The 16,542-nt window shown below is 41.5% G+C and overlaps 1 protein-coding gene across 7 annotated transcripts in view; it reads right to left on the bottom strand.

Annotated features, from left to right (window-relative positions):
* The window catches only part of ZFYVE9 (zinc finger FYVE-type containing 9), a 75,987-nt gene that overhangs the window by 2,509 nt on the left and 56,936 nt on the right, over positions 1-16,542 (bottom strand). For all 7 annotated transcript variants that reach the window (XM_040705225.2, XM_046944890.1, XM_046944891.1 and 4 more), the window contains 8 exons: positions 10,355-10,579; positions 8,672-8,754; positions 7,828-7,932; positions 5,071-5,221; positions 3,639-3,719; positions 3,137-3,299; positions 1,948-2,053; positions 847-1,023 (listed from right to left, as the gene is read on the bottom strand). In XM_040705225.2, coding sequence (XP_040561159.1) covers positions 847-1,023; positions 1,948-2,053; positions 3,137-3,299; positions 3,639-3,719; positions 5,071-5,221; positions 7,828-7,932; positions 8,672-8,754; positions 10,355-10,579 — 1,091 coding nt within the window. The remainder of the gene's footprint in view (positions 1-846; positions 1,024-1,947; positions 2,054-3,136; positions 3,300-3,638; positions 3,720-5,070; positions 5,222-7,827; positions 7,933-8,671; positions 8,755-10,354; positions 10,580-16,542) is intronic.

Genomic DNA, 16,542 nt, shown 5'->3' with positions numbered 1-16,542 from the left:
CTAAAAAAATACAAAGTAACAGTGGGTTTTACACAGAAGGGGACAGCAGGCTCGGGGTAGTGAGGGAAGTGCTGTGCAGAAGGATGAGCTGTGTGCAGTGCCCCCATCTCAGCTGGGGGAAATCAGGCCCATGAACAGCATGCAGCCAAGTATTAGATCAGCTTCCCCACTTGTGCTTGGTATTCTCTGTGTTCCCAGTGTCTGCCTGGACAAAAGCAGCTTTTGCTTTTCCCCCACTGTTCTACCAAAGCAGAGCTTCCAGACCAGCAGGAACCATACCCTGTGCTATCAGATTAAGGCACGCAGTATTTAAGACCTGGATGATGCTAAGCACACTTCACTCAAGGCAAGGCCAGCTGGCATACCAAAACCCCTTCTTTCTGCTTGTAGTGTTTGCTGTGGAGCACTCTCAAGGGAAGCTCCCATCTGTTTCTATGCCTCATACACACGCGATCGTTTTAGAACAGCCATACTTCCCTACACAACGGTGTTTTATGCTCCCACGAGAACACATTTATTCTACTCCCTTTTTCAGCTCCTGGTGGAAAGGCCAGCTTGCAGCATCTCTCAGCAGGTGACTCTAGCCTGCACCTCCAAGGGCTGTTCCAGGTCTGACTGCAGAGCAGGTGTTGCTATGGGCTCGCTGTTTATGCGCACTGCACTGGCTCTCCCGTGGTAACAGATTGCCCCAAACACCACGTAATAGCAGTACTAGATAAGCATCTTGATACTGGTCGTACTTCAGCCAACAGAATGCTTTGACAGTGTATTTTTTTTGCAGCTTTGGGGGGGGGGGGGGGGGGTGGGAACCGCCCAGTCATTAAACTGTAACTATTCAAGACTTACTTGATCTGAGTCGAGAGTAACGCGCAGACCAAGCTTAGTCATGCCATCTTCTTTTAACAACTTAAGATGAGGACAGAGAGCTAAACAGAAGGCTTTTGCCACGTTTTCAGTCAGTCTGCTGTGATCAGCTGGGTCACTCAGACCACTGTGTTGCTCATCGTTTTCCAGGAAAAACACCTGAAGGTAAGAATTAAGATATAGAACACAAAGTTAATTAAAGGCCATTCAAAACTTTTTATGAAAGAAGACTTCAAGAAAAGCTTCTTGAGGAACAGCAGTAGAAGACCTTAAAGACAAACTACCCCTCAAACAACAGCTATTTATACAGATGTTTTTCAAAACCTTTCAGTTCCATCGAAAGCTTCATTACGGAAAGTCACTGCATATTGTACACTGTTTGCTTTTAAACAGGTGTTCGTTTCAGAAAATCCACACTTTCAGTAGAAACCATCTCAGCCTGAAGAAGAAATGTGCGTTGTTGTCACTAAACTTAACCTGCAGATAAGTCTGGACAAAGAAGAGTAAGGTAGCAAGCTGCACAAAGATTTGATGTGGTTCCTCCTGGGCAGATAAGTGAAATGCTTCCAGAAATCCTTAACATTAGCATTTGTGTGCTGGCAGAGTCAAAACTAACAGCACTTATGTGAGCAGTTTCTTAATGGAGTAAATGCTGTAAGCAATTTGCCTGAAATTTTAGAAAAGGGGGCTCAGAATAGCATTTTTTTAAAATAAATAAGCATTATCTGCCCTTTAAAAGGTAGCTTTTAATATAAAATACAGGTGAAACCAGCTGTTACCTCGGGTAACACAGTGCGCAAGCATTTCTCTAGTTCTTCCTACGTTCAACAAGACAGTGTGAGAAGAGGTGGTCAGCACAAAGCAGGCTGTAGAAGATGGCCGTGACAGCAGGCTGAGTTACACAGCAGTGGCAGGACACTGAACTCTGGACTGTGCCTTGCAGAATCTTTCCCGACACGTAGGAAATCTGCTCCAGGTTTGTTCTGAAGAATTTGCTGCTATGATTTTGGTAATGTAGGGAGAGCAGGATGAAGAAAGACTGCTGTATTTGCAGTCCCAAAATGTTCCATTTGCCTCACTTACCTCTGTCCACCGAATGACCTTTCCATTTGCCTTGTACTCTGAGCCATGAAATATCTTCACACTTGTTATAGACTCCATTGATTTGCCATCAATAGGGCTCACAACACTGCAGAAGTGGAGGGAAAAGGGTAAATTCCTACTTAGCAGGAGATATTAATAGAGGATATTGCAAAGGAAAAGCATCTCATAGATCAAAGGACAGTGCCTCTGGTACACCTAAATCCTCCAGCAGAATTGCTGCAGGTTGTTTTCATAACTGAGTGCTCTGCAATTTGAACCACTAGAACAAAGCAACCTACCACAACAACTAAATGGGGCACAGACCAAAACTAGCCTCAGAAGGGAACTCCTGGAACAAAGGGTGCCAAAATTACTGATCCTGCATACAACTGCTAATTGCAACACTGATGCTAAGCCTGGATGTTCTAAATAAGGGAAGAGCCAAGAGGCACAGAGGCCCTGCTGTCCACTGCAACCCCAACCCGCTGACACACTGAGTTGAGGATGGAGCTTTCCACGTTTCCAGCTGAGCTCTGCACCAGGACTGAACTCTAATCAGGTGGTAAAAAGCCAACAAGATATGCTTCAAATGATTTGCTTTTTATTCATTTATAATGTTGGTGGAGGCCTGCAATACCTTAAAACACTACTTACTACAGAATGTGTTCTGTAACATTTAATTACAGAACCTGAGACTGATGCAGTGTCTGTACATACAGAAAGGCCATCCCTTGTAGATGCTGATTCCTTACAAGACCATACCCATCATAACAGCATTTTTCTCCCCTAAGTACTTAAACTGCCATGTACGCTTTTCTTTTGGCTTAACTATCAAAGTACAGCACATATTGCTGGTGTTCAGCAATTTTTCTTCCAGCACTACTTAATGCACACAAAGCAACAAGAGTACAGAGTGACCATAACGTGCAGGGTTCGGCTTTGAGTGTTGGAGAGAGGTTCCAGTAACGTGTTATTAGCAGTGGCAAAATAATCCATAGCACTGACAACATTCTGAATCGATGCCCCAAAGCTCTGGTGTCTCAGCTCCACTTTCATTACATTTAATTGCATCTTATCACTCAAAATAGAGGTATAAGCTTATAATTTATACTGATTCGATGGTCCATCCACCCTATAAAATCCATTAAAATTTTTAACAAATTCAGCCAAATAAATATGTCTTGCTTACCCCTTACTGAAGTTTTTATCATCTTCTACCCACTGAATGTGAACGTGTTCCTGAGGATCTTCAGCATCTACTTTGCCACAAGTGATGGTGAAGTCTTTCATCTCTCTCAAGGCCTGCCTCAGAGAGTCCATGTTCTCAGCAGTTATCTGGACCATTACTCCATCTAGGAAACCAAGAAATCCTCGTAAGCCAAGATAAGTCACAATGAGCAGACCCTATAAAAAAGAAAAACATCCTTCCTCTTGTGAGGAAAAGAAATATTGAAAATCCATTTTGACACTACACAAGTGTCAAAACTTCCTGAACTCTCTGATCCCTAAAAGATGGAACACTGACTATGAAAAACAACGATAACACATTCCCCTTATTAAAGGAAGCAAGGGTTTTTTCTGCTAAAAAGTAAGATGAAGCTGAACCAGCAGCCTCATTCAAATGCTCAGGGCTTAGCTGAGCAGTGCTAAGGGGAAAGCAGTGCATTTTAAGCAAGCAGTTCAGTTCTTACCTTCTACTATACTGGATTTGGCAAGGTAGCCTGAAGAGGATTTTAAAGCTCCACTGAACACAAAGAAGCTGGCACCAGTCACTGCAACAACAACAACAGGAGTGATTTAGTGACGCTTTCATCAAACGATGCCTCACACAAGAATCAGGTACAACAGCTCTATCATCCAAAGAGGTGATTAATCTAAATCAGAACAAGTGCTGCTCAGAATTATAGTGACTTTAATGCATCCTACATGCTTGGACATAGAATGGCAAATCATCCGGTTATCTTCTGAACTGGACAGCAGTTTTGTCAGCCTAGATGCTTGTATTTCATCACTCTCTCCACTAACACCTTCAAGTTTCAGGATTGTTAATTTAGGGTAACCAATTACGTAATTCTAAAAGTTCTCTTACATCCAGCAAAAGACTGTGTGCGAGCTGCTTATGGCCCACACCGTAACACCAACCCAGTGGAAAGACAGCCAGCTGATTTAGAATAAAATCCTCTTAAATGACCACCAGGCATCACAAAATACTTGCTGGAAGTCCCTCTATTCATCCCATGTGTAAAACAAACCACACTCAGATAAAACCAGCAGTCCTGAAGTGACATCCCATGTCAGTATATTCACTGCATATGGGGATACCTGCCAAACAAAAGTTGGCCTGTATCTTGCTTCTTCTCATTTGGAGATAGATAGAGTAAAGGTCTTTGCCAGGTAAAGCCTGGAAATGAGATGGTCTGACTGAGGTGAACACATTTTTGAAGTTACATTATTTAAACACTTCAGCTGTTGCTTCTGTGCACATCTCCCCCCTCCTACTAAACCTGATCTTCCTTTCACACAGGACAAGCATAGGCAACCACATTCCCACCTCCAGTCTCCAATAAGGGCAAAGACTGCTGTCATTATTCATGTACAGAAGTTATGTAAGGCAGTCACAGCACTGTGACTTCTGGAAATGTGCATGTCCCAAGCTGTACTGTGCAAGCAGTATTACCATGTTTACAAGGGAGCAAGCTGTAATATGCTTAATTTTGTGTCGTCTTGGTCTATGAAGCTGCCAGAATGCCTCTCAGGCAAATTCGGAACAGCACTACTGACCTAGGAAGTGTGATGAGGACAGTACACAGGACACAAACAGCAGCATGCCCCTGGATGTCTGAGATTTTGCATTCTGCAAAGGGAATAAAACACTGAGGGGGTAAAGGCAGACAGAGCAGAGCAACACTGTGTGTTCAAACCTAACTCACAAAGCTGCCCATTCAGGAAGACCAACAGTCAGAATGATCTTCTCTGAACTAGAGCAGAAACAGTGAAATACAGACAAGCCCAATCCTGACAGATTCACCAAAGAGCACACTGCATCACTGTAGGAACAATGGCAAAACAGAAGTCATACAGAGCACCGTGAGCCAACTGCCTCCTCACAAGCCCCGTTCTCACCCTTCCTCGGCTGATTATGGATGCTGATGGCCTGCGTCTGGTAATTCCCATCATCATTCTGAACACACACCAGATGTGAGTCTGCCTTCTCATTGAAGCATGCTCCCCCTGCTAGAACATGCTCGTTGGATTTGTTCATGGCTTTCATCATCTGCAAACAAAGAAGTTTGTACCATTCTTACCCCGTTTGTCAAGCAATACCATATAAGGGTTATTCTTGGAACAGTTCATTCAGACAGCAAAAATTAAGAGTGCTTGCAGTCTCACGTCAGACAGACTTCAGTACCCAGAACCATAACCTGCACTTGAAAAGACAGTTCAGGTCTTATTTCATCTAGATGCTTTAGTGTCACCTTTCATGTAATTAAGATAACTGGTAGGAAGGATAGATGACCTACAAAGTAGCTTGCAAAAGCTGCTTTCTCTAGCTGTTTTCTAAAACATTCAAGGGAAAAAGAATTAGAAAAATATTGGGAGGAAATATCTGGCTAGTTTACACTACTAGAGCTAATGATGACATTAATCATAAACTGCAATCAGTGCAAGACTGGCACTCTGACTCATGGCCTTTAATCCCGGTTCTGCCATGAGCAGACACCAAAGCTTTGGTGCCGCTGTGCTTCACCAGCAGTGAAATTGGGATCAGTATTCCTCCTTCAAAGACTTTTCAAAGAGATTTGAATCACTGACATCCAGAAATCATTTTAATTCTCAGCAAAATATTATTATAAATTGTACTCCTTTCATTTTCTCCCCTCCATGTTGTCTTAGATGATGAGGTCTTTTATCTAACATAAAAACTGAGGAGTCATCTATCTCCGGAATTTGTTTCAAAACTAAAAATTATGTGTTTGATTTAAAGAAAAAAAGGGGGGAAAGAGGGTCGAGAGTGATTAAATTGCACCTCCTCCAGGAAAAACCTTGAAGAGAAGGCAAATGCTGACATCTCCTAAGAGCGCTCATACTCCAATCCTCTGCTTCCTGTACCTGCTAAGCAAGCACACCCTGCACATCATGTGTATCTTTCTCAGTCTACAATAATGCCTTAATTAGAGTGTCAGGAACATTAGCTGATGCTCGCTGTTGACAAATGTGCACAGGTGTAATGTTTAGGGAGGAAACTTAATTAAGATTTTGCATCAGACAACAGGTTATTTCATTATCTATTTATCATGACACGCTCCAGAAACAAGAATTGAGCTCAACAACAGGCAACCTATGGAGCCCTGTAGTTGCCTTCAGCATGAGAAGAAACAACAGGAGATGGCCACCCTGTCTTGTAACACGGCAACTTATTAACAGCGATACCCTTCACTGACAGACTAAATACTTTTACACTTGTAACAGTATCACTACAAGCTGGAGAAAAGTAAAACCATCTTCAAGAAAAACTATGAATTTAATAGAGAAATATATATGAATATTTAATTTGTTAATTACAGTCTGAATTTTCCACATTTAATCCATGCATGAGATTTAGAATGAGTTCTTCATTTTCAAGACAGTTTGAGTGAGGCTCTTTTCTAATGAAATATTGCTTTGCACAGGGAAAAAGTGAAGGTCTTGTGGCTTAATTCATCTTAATCCAAAGTACACTCAGATGAAAAATCTCTACTAATTCAACCTTTCAGCTGAGTTGCAGGCAATAATGTTACATAAATAACACTTTCTCCTTTTAAAAAGCCAAGTATTTGCTTTACGCTGCAAAGAGAGCCTGAGCACAATGCAGAGATTTTGCCATGCTGCATAACACGGGAATCTTTCTCCGAGTCCAACTTAGTGCAGCATGCAGTACAGAGCTGATCCAGAACAGCTGTAAACATCAGGCACAGCTGTTACGTACGGAACCACCTCCAGTGTGCCAATCTGCAGCAAACTTACACTGACCTTCTCCATTTTCTCACAACAGCACCAAGAACCAATTTATCTATTAAACACACCCTTTATCTTCTTGCTTCATCAGTTTCTTCTTTTCAAACTTCACATAAAAACTGTTTTTCCTTTTATTTTTTTTTTATTTCCTCAATCCTGCTCTTCTTTCACTTTAATGCTTCCAGGAGAACAGTTCCCTCGCAAGATAAAGCTGTATCCTGCTCTGATTCTACAAGACCTTTTAAACACACTGCTTTGCTCAGGAGGTTTGCTCTTCTCCCAGCTGCCGACTGGTTTCAAAATACCAAGTTTACCCACTCCTGTCCATACAGACCACAAAATATATCACCTCCTCCACTACTGCTCAAATATGGTGTTCCTCAGCTTTTGCAGCACTGCTACATCTTGAAGACACTGATTTTCTCACACCAGAGATCAAGTATGAAATTGAGATGCAGAGATTTTACATACTCAGCAATCCAACAATACTGACACATGCTGCAAGTATGCATGTACAACACAGATGAGGAAAGCTAATGCACCTTTACCTCCTAGTTCACCTCAAGTGTAAAGTTTGTCAACTTACCTGCTGAAGTCAAAATGGTACTTGCAATCCACTAATACTTACTGTTATTTACAATACTTAAAACTGAAATTAAAAAACTGAAGAAATAGTCTTTCCTGTTTTATTAACACTAAATTGAACTGCATTCATCTTGTGGAGCCATCATCACTCACTTTTAAAATACACACCCATCATGAATTTATTGACTGATTCTGAGGCAGTTTTCCCTAGTGACACTGATAAGAATAGAATTCCTTTAGACCCCAGGTCTTACCAACCACAAAGAGACTGCAAACAAATACATTTCTTTTAAGCATTACCTCATTGTATCTGTTGCTGGGAATTTTGATGCTGGTTTTTCTGACTTCCATATCAACCACTAAGCCTTGGACCACCGGCAGCGTGTACTGATAATTTCTGAAATCCTGGTAATTAAAATAAGTTTTTGAAAGTTATGCATGTTAATCATCATTAACATAGCAGGTTTTGTAACTATCCTAGTGACCAATCAGCTCCTTCATTAAAGTAATTGTAATCAGTAACTTGAAAAGTAGGGAGGGAGGGAAACATCACAGCTTGTAACCTACATAATCGAAGTACACAAATGAAAAAACATCATCATGCCTGTTAGTCGCTGTTATTCCACTCACTTTCTTACATTAAAATTAATATTCTCCAGCCTTGAATGCCATCACTGTATATAAGAAAATTTGTTCTCTGTGTTCTGCTACACTACTGGATAGTTAGCTTTTCTAGCAATGACATGAAGTCACACATTGAAGAATTTTCGATATTGAAAGTATTAGCAATGTTGGAAAAGCCAGCGAGTTCATTTCAGTTGAAGCTCTGTATAATCAGCGCGCTGCAGATAAACACTGTGACAACCCAGCACAGCTGAGGAAGTGATCCAAGCAACTGCTGCACTTACTGGCAGATCCAAACATTCTCCATTGGCCAAGGTGGGGGTGCTGTTTTGGGAACCTCAACAATTCACATGCTGTCACAAGCTAACACCCAATACCAGTAGTGGTAGGCAATTCACCCAAATGCCCACTATTCCCTTCTGTTATCTGGCACGCCAACTACTATGTGCAACAGGAGCCCAGTTCTCCTCACATTGACTGATGCACATCAACGGAACATGGAAACAGCCTCAGCACTTACAGCAAGGAGGTTCATAATGGTGTGTCCGGTCTCTCCAAACAAAGGTTTACGAAATCTGACACTAAAAAGTGGGCATGGATAAACTAGGATAAGATAAAACAGAAAAAGTCAAATTCAATTTACATACAGAGATTCTGAAAAAACAGACTCAAATACAACAGCCTCAGTTGAATGTGGTAACCAGCAGCAAAAGAAAAGACTGGAAAGAAGACCAGAGTTTAAACAGCAAGGAGAAGGGTATAATCCCTTAAAGCACCTGACATATCATGGCTCTCTGCCCACCACACTCAAAGCAGGAAGAACAATCTCATGGACCACTACCAAGTGCCACACTGAAACCCTGAACTTCATCTCAACACTGACTGCAGACAGCCTAAATGTTTTTTTTTAGATACTGCTTAGAAATGGTTTCTCTCTTTTTTATGGTCATCCTGTCTCTCTTCACTACAGCACCCTAAGCCTTCAGCTTGTTGCTGACATATGTGACATTCAACTGACAACACAGATTATTTTATTTTCTGTTTCCATAATCTCACTAAAATGTGGCAAAATCTCTAAAGAAGCGTGTCAGAAAGAATGAAAAGGCTATTTACAGTATGACAACGATGTGAAATATCTGCATTCCTCAGCTGACTTAGCCATGCTTGTACAACATCTATGATGCAATTCAACTGTGGTGTATGGATCTGGTTCCATTGCATTACATTGCAGCAGAAGTGATTACTGAGCTTGAAATATGACTCATGCAGTCATACGTTATGTCAACATTTGCTAAACACAAATGTGAAGGAAGTTTCCTAAACTATCCTCAAGCAACCACTCACCCTGATTTTCCAGAGTGCCACACATCTTCATAGCTTCCACTGCAGTCACAAGGAGCTGCAAAATGCTCTACAGGTTTGAATAAAATCATCATGATTTCCTTATAAACTACAGATTCGTACACTGATGAGGCATCTGGAAAGTACCACAACTCCTGCACAAGCACTGCACGGCTGACCTACTCAAGCACAGTGTCCTGATGCAACAAGAAGTGGAATCATGTCAATTAAAGCAGCAGACAACCAAGACAGCGAACTTCTGGCCTGTCATAGTGGACAGACTTCCAGCAGTCTCCAGCGATCCTCAATGGCTTGTGAAGATTTTATTCCATTCTAGCTGTTAAGACTTTATTTAGCTGAAAAGTTCTCTCCAGCTTTGTTTTTATTAGTTGCAACAGAATTTTGCTAACAAGCTGCCCCATCAGTTGTCCCTGTGTGTATATTCTCTGGATAACAAGCACAGTTTTTTGTTTGTACACTCTTCTTTTTCAGCTTGGAAAGAACTTAACTGGACAAATGAGAGCTTTTGACCTAACTACAACAGCTAAATCAGACTTGTTCTGCACAATGCTCCTTTTAGGTCACCAAGTGAACGACAGTTGCACAGAACTAGATTTGTTTCCATAAAAGCTCAACTATTACAGTTTTAAAAAGGCTGTAGGTCATAACAAGACCCCTGGGTTGCTGTGCTGTTACCTGGATGCAATGTGGGTACGGAACACCAGCGACAGTAATTTTTACCTTCCCACTGAAGCTCACACTGCTTCGGCAGGTAGCAATTCAGGGCTGGGCGTGTGTGCTCTAAATCAGAATACATTATCCTGCAGGAACAATTGCAGCAAAAAGAACACACATTACTTACGTCTGTATTCAGCTCCGAGTCTCAGCATCAGTCGAATGGGGAACACTTTAGCCCAGGGCGTCTCCCATTTCTGAATGAGGATGCCAAACAAGTAGGGTGGGGTTGGGAGCACCAGGTCCTGCAGGGACTGATACGTAGCTGCAACGTACAAGAACCCTCCGTGTTCTTTGCTTCCCAGAAAGCTCTGGCTGAAAAAGGAGTGTCCCAGGTTGCCAACAACATTACCTATGAATAAAAATGCTCATTACATCACTAGATTGAGAGCTATATCAAGAATTTAAAGAGTTCTTCAGGATGAAGGAAAAAAAACCCCGTATCTTTGCTTCCTAAAGCATTAATGCCCATTAATCACACAAGAAACAATTATTTGCTGCACACAGGGGCTCAGGTTCCCTTTGGGCAAATCTGTTATAGAATAATGCATAGATTGAAGAAACCAAAGCCATGGCATCTCTCTGCTTGATCCACCTCTGGTGGCAATAGAGTTACTCGCATTCACCAGTAGAAAGTCAGATTTGTAGGAAAATGTGCACAAATACCTTCATTTCTGCTCCACACTGGCTGAGCCATGATGGTAAATGTTAACAGGACACGACATACAGCATTAAGTCCCTCACCTACCTCTCCTTTTTTCTCTTCCTTTTCAGCAATACGTACATATAAAGAATTACATTGCAAAATATATACAATGCCTACCACTTTTCCAAGGAAAGCAGCAATATCTTGACACATATTTTATTTAAGGAGCATGCATTCTATTTTGTAACCAGCTGAGGTTGGTATGATTCAGCAATGTCTTCATGGCTCTTAAAAATGACTCAGTGAATTAAAATCAGTTTTAAAAAAGAATAATGGGTGGAGGGTGGGGACAGAATGGCAAACCGCTTTGACCATTTCAGTCATCTGCCTGTTTCATGAAGATCTGTCTGTTTCAACTAGCCAAAGAGGTGAAACAGAGGGGATGATATATCCCAAGGACAGCTGAGGAGCAGAAGGGTAGTTCAGGACAGTATTGCTGCCTGCACTGCTCTGCTGGCGCTACAGAAATGCTCAGTGAAAGCCTGTGTTTGGCGCCTCCCAGACGCTCGAGACACTTCCACTGCAGAAGCTGCTGCTGACTGAACCAAATTTTCAAAGCCAGCTGAGATGAGAGGAGGTGCACACCTAGTGAGATGCTGAATGCCCACGGGCTGTCCTTTCATTTAGGCAAACCACCAGAGAGTCTCTCTGTCATACTGAAGATCTGGGTCATTTTAAGAATTGCACATAAGAGTATTTATTTAATTAATGGATTTTATGTAAAATGCAACTGAGACGAGCACAGGGGAGAAGAACCACTAATTTTTCTTCTTTGATGCTCTTAAATTCCAAAGATGCTTATGCTGGAATGACTGAATGAATCTGAAAGTTTATTAGATTATTATAGCATCCAATGCAATGTTTAACATCGTGGCAAAGAACCACAGTGTAATTCCAACAACAGCATGCAAATAACCAGAAGAGCTGATCGCAATTCTCTGTGGGAAGATGTGAACATTAATAGTGCTGATTTGCTCTCAAAGAAAAACAAAAGTAAGCTGGGGGAGGCGTGATGTGGTTGATCAGTTGATCACACTATTCTGAAGGAACCACGTGGGTTTGAGGCTCCCATGCAGACCTGTGGGCCTCTGCAGAAACCCTAGGCTTTTCATGCATGTAGGCAGAGGGACTGCTAGGTAGGAGGTTCTGCTCCTTCCTCCCCTACTTCATAAAGGAGCATCTGTATTTGGATTTAAGGCAGAGAAGGAAGAAGCGTTGTCCTACTTCTTCAACGTGCACATCAGCTGTGCAATTTCTCCCTCTTAGACATACTGAGGCAGACACACAAACACTGCATCTTGAGCAAAAACACAGGTCACAGAAACGCAACTATGACATCCTCAGAAGACAAAAATGATGATTAAGTCTTCTCAAATCCTGCAACTCAGAACAGCCTAAAAATAACACAGTGACATGTATAAATGCAATGAAATAAACACAGCAGGCACAGTTTAGGCCAGCAAAGGAAAGCTTAACCAATGAGTCCTTCCAAGCCTGACTCTTACACTGATCCACTGTGAAAGTCCCAACTCACAGCTCTGGCATGAGGATAGCACAGATAATTCCTGCTCTCGCTCCAGAGACGTGGGCCATACTACTGTGTAGCCCTCCAGAACATAATCACCACTGTGTTTTCTTTCTTCCACGTGACTCATGCAGTGACCTCCTGTATTAAGTACAGCTACTGGTAGATCACTAAACAAATGGCTTATTTTACACTCCAATTTACAAACGCACTCACAGGTTTCCCTGCTATTCAAATTTGCATAACCTTACTGTATTTTTATTTTGGTTTGTTTTTGTGGTTGTTTTCTTGCTGTGCCCATAAGGTGCTGCACAAACTAAGCTCTCAAGTTCTCTGTTAAAGGCCATCACGCTTCAGCAGCACAGGCACCTCTATGCCAGGGTCAGGCTCATTCATACCTTGCTGCTATGTAGCTGATTTTCACTTTTACGGATACATGCAAGCCAGAGCTGACACCATCAACATGGATTCCAAATCCCAAAACTCTGACAGTGGTTACAACTTCTGTAACGCTCAGCTGAACATATTTGGTGTAAAGCAGTCATTCACTAATCTGAAAATGTAACATCTGATGTAGATTTATTAGTCACATTGTCACCTTCTGAGAAGCACTGCCCTGCCCATCTGCAAATGCATTTCTGTCAGCCTGTACTGTGACACTGCAGCCTGCACAGTGACTACACTGCTAATACTAGCAAGATGCTGCAGTTGGTACAAGTGCAACCTAATGTATCAATTCATGTTCACAAAAGATTTTCTCTGATCTAAAATAGCTTCTGGCACCTTTCTATCTCAACTCAATTCGTTTGCTTTTGCAGTTCCCACCTACCCTCAGTAATTTCCTCTTCATTTATATTTCCTTTTTTTCCTTCCCATATGTTCCTATCGAAACAGAAGCTAAAGGCCTGATAGTAAAATTAGTTGATGAGGTTCTTGGTTCCAAACAACATGACCAGAATAATCAGTACTTAAAAGGAACTTAAGAACAGGACAGAGACAGCCCTTCAAAATGGTCAAAAAAATAAAATAACAATAAATAAAAAAAAAAACCAATAGAACAAGAGGGAATAGGTTTAAAACAAAAAAGGGGAGGCTCAGGTTAGATGTTAGGAGGGAATTTTTTATTCAAGGTGTGGGAAGGCACTGGCACAGACTGCCCAGAGAAACTGTGGGTGCCCCATCCCTGGACAAGCCCAGGCTGGACAGGGCTGTAGGCAGCCTACTCTGGCATGGTACAATCCTGCTCATGGCAGGAGGTTGGAACTGGCTGGGCTTTAAGGTCCCAACCCAAACCATTCTGTGATTCTAGGAGAATACCATATACTTCATGACATGAGATACTGCCCACTGGGATGACAAAGCAATCAGACACATCTAGTTGTGATGGATGCCAAGTGCTGCAGAAGAGGAGGACGACTACTTATTTTTTCTGTGTCAGGAGATGGCGTTTCAATACTCACATGCTTGAGCTGCCTTAACAACAAGTTTTTCAGCTAACAGCAATATGAAAAAACCCTCAGAGTGAAATCTGACTCTCTGGCGTTCAGCACTTTGCTACCACAAACACAGCACTAACCGTTATTCCTACTGATACAAGTGTCTCACAGTGTAAGCTCTAAGATGTTACAACTATTAAGAGGACAAACTATTGCGATTAGGCAGTTGTGCTGCAAGTCATTATTTATGAGAACATGCTACAGCTTGCTTTGAGTAGAGCACGGGAAGAATCAAGGAAGTGCCCTTTTCACCCAGCAAATCCAAATGAAAAAGCCACTCTGGACATCTTCTACAAATATCCCTACCCTGTCTGGAGGCTGTCTGCCTTTCCTGTCACGTCTCTGAAGGCAGTTCCAAGTCAAGGCCCCACTGATAAGTTAATATATACTTACATTTCTCAGTAAACTCCCATTCACTTTTTATTTATGTGGATACAAAGCACTTAAACCTGTCATACTGCTACCTTAAATAAAGGGGAGCCATTACCAGTGTGACAAGGTCAAACCAGCCCACTGCACCATTACACATTAGGAGCACAGAACTGTATTTCAGAAGCTTGTACAGAAAGTGTAGCTGTCAGAAGAACCCTCAGGAAAAGCTACCCTTCTCAAAAACATATTTAATTTACAAAATATCACAACTTCCTTTCTAAAGAAATAACTGTGAACAGAAAGCGAAGAGAAAGGTGCCTTTTCTCATATTAAGTTCCAGCACATTACACCAGACAATTAATATTATTTAGGAAGCGCCATAAAGCTGCACAATGCATCTAAAGCAGCTCTGCAGGAGGTATTTATTCTTTTCCCAGCTATACTGGGTTACCCTGAATATATCCTTAATCCTACGCAGCTCTACAAATTCCTTTAAAACAAACAAGCTTGAAACCCACTGATGATGCTTTACTTTCAGAAACAATCCATATTGTGTTTTGAATTCTTTGCTTAAGTGCCTTCCTCTGATGAACTCTGCATATCAGCTTGACAATCCCTTCTGGGTTCAAATAAAATAGTTTATACCAGAAAAGATAAAGAAGAAAGTATTCCCGTGTTTCTTTATTGCACTCAGTGTATGATGAAGTCACCTCAGATCTTTTAGCAAAAACAGCTGAGGTTAAATTCCTGCTATCTACTCCGTGTTGTTTGGTACTAACATCTAATCTCAGGGAAAGCACACTTGGAGAGAAAGCTGTATCCTTCTGACCTCATTCCACCATCACCAGTAACAGCCAAGATCTGCCAAGTATCTAACAGCATGCCAACATCCTGAAAATTCAAACATCCTATTCCAGCAGCAAGAAATGCAAAGCAAGACTCACCTGGGATCAATCTTGCCAGATGGATTTTCTTCAAGAGCAAATGAGCTCATAAACCAACACAAACCCAGTCAGTGCTAACACAAAGGTCCACAAAGAGACACAGAAGAGACAGGATTGTGGATTTAACTTATTCACACAACACACCTGCAGCAGATGCCATTATTGAAAAGGAAATTCAAAGTTCTGATCATACTGAGTATATATATATATATATATATATAACCATGCTCAATTTTGTATCCAGTTTTCATTCTACACTTGCAGAGCACAACAGTTAAGCTGTTCTCTGCTCAGGGTATCTATGGACTTCTCTACAGATCTCATGTTTTAGCTACCAGCTTACTTAAATAAAACCAGGCTAAGTAAAAAAAATACATAACACTGTGCTTGGGATAAAACATCCAGAACCATAAAGATCACAACTCCTTTTCAAGCAGTTACCATATTTGCCTTCTCATTACAAAACTAACAGTAGCACTCATCATTTCCCACCAAAGAGTTCACGGATGAAGGGTGGATCTGGCAGCTCTGTACTGACATACCCAACTGCTTCAAAGTACTCATTCAGAGGAACAGAAGTTCTCATTTTTCCATTCACCAGACCTCCTTGCAGGCTTATAGCCAACAAAGATAATCACGGGATTACTACTGCAACAGTACTTCTCCTACAACTACAACAGAAGTCATTAGCTCACAAAAAGGCAACGCAGCAGGGAGCTTGATGGGGAGCAGGAAGCTTTGGAAGGGCCAAAGGGAAAGTAAAACAAGGGAAACTACGGCAGTTAATACTTGTCTTAATTAACAAATTTAGAATTTATACCTCACATACATACAACCCAAAGGGAAAAATACCATCTTAATTTCAAAGTCTCTCAAGTGTTTTACAATTATGAAGTCCTAACACTAGACTAAAGCTCGTGGTTGAGCACTTCCCCTAGTTAAGGTTCAGAGCACCAGACTGACATCTTCTCCACACTGGAAGTGGAGTTGAAGCAGAAGGACAAATCATGAAAATGCAAAATACATTTAAACCAATATATTATATAATGAAAAAAGAAACTGTGAGGCAGGGTTTCAAATAGTTCCTGACTTCTACTGGAGGTTCTCATTTGCTCCAAATATCTGTCATGTAAACTCTAGGTGAGGCACAATACCCCTGAAATGAACAAAGCTGGAAGCATGGATGAATGGATTGTGTGTAACAGCACACAAACTGCTAACCACTTCCAGGGGACTGCAACCACCCAGCTGAAATCCCTTCAGCCTCTCTGT

The sequence above is a fragment of the Gallus gallus genome, chromosome 8, assembly GCF_016699485.2.
Source record: "Gallus gallus isolate bGalGal1 chromosome 8, bGalGal1.mat.broiler.GRCg7b, whole genome shotgun sequence".
Taxonomy (NCBI): Eukaryota; Metazoa; Chordata; class Aves; order Galliformes; family Phasianidae; genus Gallus; species Gallus gallus.
This window is presented reverse-complemented; position numbering and strand designations above follow the sequence as displayed.